At 31.6% G+C, this 8,467-nt stretch overlaps 1 protein-coding gene across 3 annotated transcripts in view; it reads left to right on the forward strand.

Moving 5' to 3' along the window:
- The window catches only part of LOC106883618 (uncharacterized), a 13,871-nt gene extending 9,894 nt beyond the window's left edge, over positions 1-3,977 (forward strand). For all 3 annotated transcript variants that reach the window (XR_008263867.1, XM_014934713.2, XM_052966887.1), the window contains 2 exons: positions 15-140; positions 1,229-3,977. Coding sequence is in view for 2 of the 3 variants with exons in the window: in XM_014934713.2 (XP_014790199.1) it covers positions 77-140; positions 1,229-1,608 (444 nt within the window). In the remaining variant the exon portion in view is untranslated. The remainder of the gene's footprint in view (positions 1-14; positions 141-1,228) is intronic.
- The last annotated feature ends 4,490 nt before the right edge of the window (positions 3,978-8,467 follow it).

An 8,467-nucleotide genomic window follows, 5' to 3' on the forward strand; every position in this document is an offset into this window, starting at 1 on the left:
AATTTTTTCTGCAGATTCTCAGAAATATATATATATATATATAAACAAACAACTCCAAAACACACAAACAAAAGATATGGCTATAAAAAACTTTTTACCTTATGTGTTATTTTTATTAAAAGTTGTTACTGCAAATGTGGGTAAGTACTCTTTTCTTTTCATTTTCTATTATGAGAACAGTTTCTCTCATTCCCGTTTTCTTGGTCTCTGTTGTGTAAACATATACCAACATTTGAACATAGCTGTATTTTATGTTTGTCTATCTCTCCTCTGTGTGTGTGTGTGTGTGTGTGTGTGCAAGGAGTATGTGGTAAACCTACTTTACAAACAGTTTATATACATTGCTCAAATGAAAACATATCTTCATTCACAATCTTTATATAAAAAGTATTTTATTGATTATATTTCACTGGTGAACAGTGTCAGGTATAGGACTAATTTCTTAGAATTTCCTGTCACATTTGTCTTCATTCGTAAATTTAAACGTGTAACAACTAAATATTTGGCTGGTTGACAGAAGAACAAAAATCCGTGTGAAGTCCAAATACAAAAGTATTTACCATCAACAAAAATATGCTGTCATTTCAATGAATGACAAAAAAGAAGTAATTTACATGAAGTGAATCAGTTTGTGTTTGTCTGTGAGAAATGTGTGCATCAGCAATGATTGTGGATTGTTAAAGTTGATGAATTTTGTAGCCAAAGTTGACTGATGTAAGTTGCCTCTTTTATAAGATGACTAGCTTTGTCATAACCACTGATCAGTTACCAACCATATATACTTAATGGTTTGTGACAGAAAAGGAGCACCAAAGACAGAATCATTAATGACATTCCAATTTGTTATTTACAACAACTGGTATTCTAACGAGTTAAGCATCTACTGGTTCTGTTGTATCTTTGTTGGTCAGCCCCACTACTGATGCAAACTAGTTCTTAATGTGTTCACCAAAGACTTGAATGGTTAGCTGTTTGCAATTTTCATCGATCCCTGACAAAATCCTGTTTGGGTGTTGACACTTGCTCTCACATTTGAATAAAGTGATTCAAGATCAATTCCAAGGTAGTGAGTTGATGTTTGGGAATCTGCTAATATTCCTGCTACAAACCCAACAAGAATTCATAAATAATAGAAATAATATAATTTTATTTGTTGATATCTACTGAATTTGTTAAATCTGATGATTCAAGTAATTATTTCTTTTTTTTCTCTCTCTTTTCCTTCCAGAAACTAACGAAAGACCATCATTTTTCTCAATGCCGACATATCCTTTTATTGCTGTTGTTTCTATTATAAGTTTAGCCATCACATCTTGGGTGGGAATCTTTCTCTGCACAGACTGTTACAATGCTGAGGTTGACAGTATGAATCATCCAGCTTGTAAGACCCAGAAAACAAGCCATCCAACACCAGAAGCAAATCCACTTGCTATGCATTATGGCGTTTCTCAACCAACATTTCCAGTGTCACAACCATATCCAACAGCACCACAAAATGTCAACTACTTTCCTGCACCATCTGCACCTTCTCTAGAACCTGCGGCCGCTTTATACTTTTCACCACAGAGGTATGGTGCAATGAAAGGTTATGACACCAATGTCTACTAACAAAACCTCTTTGAAACATTGAACCTCATTATCATTTGGTTTATTGCTCAAATTTTGTCAAATAGTTCCTTAATATTTATAGAAACATTATTAACAAGGGCTTTCAAACATTTGTTTAAATGTTAACCTTTATTGTTCATCAGCTTTTAATGTAATGTTTGTCTGTGTTAGAATGGTTTTCAGAGCAAATTCATTTAAATAATATAAACATTATTCATGTGTGTGTGTGAGAGACCCCCTGTTGTAGCCATGTAGGATTTCAGCAGGTCTGGACAACTCTTCTTGAAATCCATGTAAATATAAATATTATCTGTTTTTTTTTTTGTTTTTCTTTTTTTGCTTATTAAACAGATTATGGTAGATCCAGTTTAAAAACTGATGACTACCCCTTTGGTTGATATTCTAATTAAATTTATATAACACACACAAACATACACACACAGTTATTACACTTCTGCCAGCTTAAACATTCCCTCTGACCTAACCATCCTATTGTATATATATATCTGTGTGTGTGTGTGTGTGTGTGTGTGTGTGTGTGTGTGTGTGTATACACACACACTTAATAATATATATAATGCATATTTGTTTTTCTAGTTATTGTGTAGTTTACCTTTGTTATGTCTTACTTTATTGAACAAATTTAATATAACATTCTTATGTCTATCGTTATTCACTGTCCACCATCTTGACCTTGTCTACTGGTGTGGAAGCCATGTAACATATTCATCTTAAAAAGTAAAAGGAAGCATTAAATATTGTAGTCCTAGATACATCATCATCATCATCATCATCATCGTTTAACGTCCGCTTTCCATGCTAGCATGGGTTGGACGATTTGACTGAGGACTGGTGAAACCGGATGGCAACACCAGGCTCAGAAAAGAAAATGGGATGGTCAAGGCTGGAAAATCTGCTCAATCAGTGCTGATTGAGGTTGAATAACAACAACAACAATCTTATTGCATTGTCACTGTTTAACAATGTTTTGTTTGCATTTAAGTTTATATTTTAATATACTTGATCATGTTTTACATTTTGCCTGCCAAGCTCATTTTGTACTATACTTCCTTTTGTACAAATGATTTAATTTTGCTATAAATTATGCATCTTTTAATTTTTTTTAACCATACACATAAACTACCACATTGATTTATTGCATGGATATCACTGAACAAATATATTTATTCTGAACTGCATGAGTCACCCGTGAGACACATGTTAAATGCTAAAACATCCATTATACTTCCATTTATGGATTTTTTTTTTCTACAGAATATATAAGCCCTAATGGCTTGTTTTTCACAAAAATTACTTTATGGAGGGTAGCATTCCAATGATGGACATGACAGTGACTTGCACCCTTCTGATACCTGTGTTCTGTACATTTCTTCAGATTTGAATAATGTGGTTTGAACCACAGTAAAGAGAAACTCCAATGGTAGATTAAGAATATAGCATAGATCACTAGTGACTCCTATAATATATTAAGTATATAGCATGGGGATAGGGTCATTGGACAAGAAAACCCTCAGGACAAGAAAAATGTTAATGTATGCATATTAAAAGATTGAAATTAAAAAGCCTGAAAATAAACATGTGGGTTAGTGATAAGGTCTGCAAAATCCTAATAGTATGGTATTCAAACAAGAAGAGAGTTGGCAGGAATTTATTACTGTGGAGGAAGTAGAAAATATTTTGACAAGAAAATCTGATGAAAGACTAAAACTAGGTGATCTAAATGCATTGCAGTATTTTGCAGTGTGACCAACCATTAGAACTGTACAAATATGGATGTAAAGGACAAAAATAGTAAATGATGTACATAAGTTACCTTTTATTTATTACACGCTACCCGAAAGACAGGCATCTACTGGTTTAATATGATATATATACCTATGTATATTGACATACGTCATGTGATGACAAAAGAGATTGACCTGAATATCATTGGGAATGGAGGAATATATTTATTAAATGATGCAGGTATAGAGACTTACATTTAGAACTTTAAGTTTCTGTGTCAAGAATTCTATGATTACTGTATGTCTTTAGCTGTTGGAAGAGCCTGTATGATATATAATAATTGGTCCAATAAACCAATGAAAAATGATACATAAATAAAACTTAACTTGATTGCATGAGAGCCACTACAAGACAATGGCTTGCTTGGATAGCTTTTAGGAAAGTAATAAACTTCTCCTTATCTTTATATAACAATATATATATATATATATATATAATGCTGTCATTATATACATATATTTTATATTGACAATAGATTATTTATCTACACACACACACATATATATATATATATATATATATATATATAATGTATGATGTTCTCTTTTATTTTCTACTTGCCACCATTACTAAACCTAAGTGGTACAATAATTCAGTCTGGTTAAACAGCACATGTTTACTTCCTGAAGTTTGTAAACACCACATTTATTAATTGCCACATTCATAAGAAACAAGGTTTGAGTGAAATATCTTGTAGAAGAAATGTTTTGGAATTATTCAAAGTTCTTTTGGGTCACACATGTCAAATGTGAATGAAAAACATTATTGAAATTAAAAAAAAGGAATTAACATACATGATGAGTAATCTGGTGGAATCGAGATATAGTCAACTAATGCCTTGTTCAGCTGGAATGCAGCTGGTATATTAAGACTAGCTAAAACAAAAGTAGATTTTATTTAATTTCATTAGTTCTTGAGAAAGAGGAAGCTTTGAGTTCTGCTTATATATAGCTGGTGCATGGCTGAGAATTCTTGCTGCTTTCTGATTGGTCCAAATAAACCGGTGAAAAATGATGAGTGAATAAGACTCAACTTGACTGCATGAGAGTCGCTAAAAGACTATGGATTGTTTGGATGGCTTTTATGAAAATAATAAACTTCTGCTCAGTTTTTTTTTTATTTAATTTGATTAATGTTAGCAGTGGAGCTAGAACTAATATAAGGGTTCAGTAAAATAGGGGATAGAAAAATTTTGAGGGGACTGTTACTTCTGTCAGCAGTAAAGGGTTTCTCTTTCGTTAGAAAATTAAATGATTCTCTTTCTGTGTGAGTTAGACATAAGAAGTGTGAGGCTGTTGTCTGTAAAACGCTGATAGTAGTGAATATAAAGGATGAAATCAAGTGTGGTGTACAAGATGTTGGTGTTTGAGAAAGGCAAGGAAGTTGACATGGCGTCAAAGTCATTGGATTGCATTTGTAGGAAAGACAGTTTCACTTATTGAAATATGCAGTATGAACGAATGATGAATGCTCAGTTAAAAACTATGTTGTAAGTCCACAATGGAAACAACACAGTCAAACAGAGACATTGAAAAGCCTGGAGAAGTGGATGGATCAAACTTGTTTGGGTTTCACAGGTGAAGCAACGCTGCCAGCTTTGAAAAAATCAAAACAACAAAATAAACATGATGATCATGAAATATAAAGCAAAATTATTTTTATATTTACTGGCACTGCTCCAGCATGGCCACAGCCTTCGGGCTGAAATGCATAAAAGAATAAGTGTTGCTTATATATAATTGTCAAACTTAATATTGTAATATATAGAAACTATTTATCTTTTTTTTTTTCTCCATTTTACAACCTCAACCTTAAATCAATCCTCTTAATGTTATCATCGTAGCATTTGTTGTTATCATTATATTTAGTTTATTCATTATGAATATGGTGAGGAAATTAAATCATCTTTTTCTAACTGATGTCCACATTTTTGTGTCCTATGAGTATATTTTGTGTTATCTGAAGCAAAAGTTTTAAAATTCCACTGAGTGATATTTATTAAAAAAAATTACTTTTTTTTTGTCATTGGACTTGAAAAGTTAATCTTACAGTTGCAAGTACAATGTGTTACTATAGCAATGAATCAAACTAATAATCTTATGGGTTTAACATAAATATTTTAACTTTTTCACAAAACAAAAATCATCTCAGTGGGTATTCTCTTATTTTTTATGACTATTTTTGTAAAAATGTTCAATGTTGTTATTATCTTTGATATTGTTTCCTTATAAAATAACTGCTGATGTTTTTACAAGAACTTTTCCTGCCACTATATGGAGTGAGAATGCATTTTAAAGTTGTAATATTTTCCTCAACACTGGGTAATTAATAAATGTTTTAATGCAATATACAAAATTATTGGAATTATGCCTGTTTATAGTGCATTACCCTGGTGCTTTTGTGTGTGTGTATGTATATATATATATATATATAAATATATATATATAATTTACTATCTGATTTGCTTGTACTGTTATTATTTGGATGTATTTATCATTTTTCTAAATAAATAACAAACAAAATGTGTTGTTGCTGGTTTCTTATCCGAATTCATTTTTTTCTCATTTGTTTTCTCAGATGACAGTTTTTAACCATGAGAGAAATAATCATCTCTTTATTATTTATTGTGAAATAACAAGTACAAAAAGTTCTGGTGAGAAAGACATCAGTCCAATGTTTCAAACAGGATCCTTTCTTCTCGTTGCAAACTAATTCATCCCATATTTTGGACCATTTGTACTTATTAATGTCCCAAAAAAGACCATCATTAGTTGTTTTTTCAATACATATGTCACAAGAAACTATCTTAAAATTTATGATTTTATTAAATATGAGTAATTACAGTGTTAGATTATTAGTCCACAGGTTTTTAGGTTCAAACTCTGTCTCTGCTTAACTGTTTGTTTTCTATATTGAGATCAAATTTCAAAAATAAAACTTCACACAACTGAAAATGTTTTAGTACCACAAATTCAGGAGCACAAGTGAAGAAAACAAAAATATTCACTTCACCAATCAGGTATCTTATACTCCTCAGTGCAACTTTTGTAAGATATCTATTGTAAGAGCAAAAACTACCTTCATGAATCACATAGGTTATAAGCCCTTCTACTTCCTAAACTGGAGCCAGATTTTCAGAATTCTATCTACCATTTCTTAACCAAGGTGAGTCCATAAGCACAACTCCTGTGAAAAAAAAGTTTTCACAACTGCAGTCTGTTTTCCATCAACTTTCACAATACACACATTTAACAGCTTATATGGTATACACCAATATTTAGATTGAATGTCTGACCTAATAAAGCCTATACTTTCCTAAACTTAATTAGCTAACATTTACCTTTTAAGCATAAGGTTCATAAATTTATATATATAAAAAAAAGAATAGCATTGAGCTATAGTTGTACTGAAACCCATAATAAAATTACATTATGTTACAACTGCTTCACTAATAACAATCCTTTAAATGGTAAATGTCTCAGTGTGATATTCTGTCTTAACCAATAGTGGTATAAAAAGTTGCATAGGCATTACAGAGAATAAGTTCAAAGTAACGTATAACCAGCATGCCTTCTCATTGTGGCATGAAGAAAGAGCAACACAACACTTTCCAAGTATATTTGGAATTTGAAGTACAAATCACAAATGGTATTCATAAACTACTGCCTGGTCAATTACAGAATCCACAACTATGGTTTCAAATGTCCTTTCTATCCAAGAAACATCCCCACACAACCATTATCTCTAAATTCAAAACAAGAATTGACCTGTTCATGTCTGCACCAAAAGGTTGTACACCAAATATTCACATGACCAGATAATGTTACTCACCCCTGTAAGATCTTATCACATATATTCCTACACCTAACAAAAAATATATTTTAAAATTCTTGTTCACTTCTATTTTTTAATTTTTTCGCCTTCTTGTCTTTTAGTCTGCCATCTTTTCACACCCACTTTCTTCCTTACAGCTGTATTTTAGTCTGTTACCATTCCATACCCCCACTACTTACTCCTTAATACTGATATAATAGAGATGATACGCATGTTTTGCAGATCTAGTCAATTCACTAAAAATGCTCATACACACACATGTATGTTCATATCATACATACATTTACAGAGAAAGAAAATTAGAAGTGATGGTAGTAACTATATATACACATATAAGAATTTTATATTTTTAAGTAATGAGATGGAAAACTGCTTGAATCCTTTTACCTTGTTTTTTTAGTTCTCTCTCTCTCTATATATATATATATATATTACACATACACCAGTATTGTATATATAAGTGTATGTATGTACAATATATATTTATATATAGTATATGTATGAACAATATATATATATGTGTGTAGGGTGTGATAGTTGTCATATCCTATTTGGAACATGGATCATTTCTTAAGATGAATTTGCTTTGGTGTCTACCTCTAGACATGATCTCAGTCCTCTTGTTTTATTTGACAATGTGGCATTTTTCTGTGGTGCACAATCAATTATTTCTCATTTTATTGTTATGGTTATGCTGTTTTCTCTTAATTCTCATATGTACTTAGAGAAGGTCACTGCATTTTTTTTTCTAATCCAGAATGTGTGTTGTATCTATTTTTGAAAATTCCACTAGTAACACCATTTCTTTTTTCTTTTTCTGATTTGTCCATTTTATGACACTGCTCCATTATAGACCATTTGTAGGTAGCTTCATTGTAATGGATATCTTCTTGTGTTCCTTGGTATGTACAAGGAGACATCCATTTCTGCAAGGGATCAGAAAAACCTCTTTGCAAACAAGACAAAAATCCAATATGCAACAGATGGAGACAGCCACCAAGAACTCCTCAATAAATGCATTAAAAAAAAAAAAGCCCCCTCCCCCTCATATATACAATACAGCAAACAGAGAAGCAAAAAACTAGCAATGAAAGTGAAAATAGAAGGCAGAGCTGAATGCCTAAGAAAAAGACAAGCATATAAAGGACCACAAACTCAATATGACCAACCCCAAATGCAGACTAATAACCCCTTATATATATATATACACACACATATT

Source organism: Octopus bimaculoides, chromosome 4 (assembly GCF_001194135.2).
Source record: "Octopus bimaculoides isolate UCB-OBI-ISO-001 chromosome 4, ASM119413v2, whole genome shotgun sequence".
NCBI lineage: Eukaryota > Metazoa > Mollusca > Cephalopoda > Octopoda > Octopodidae > Octopus > Octopus bimaculoides.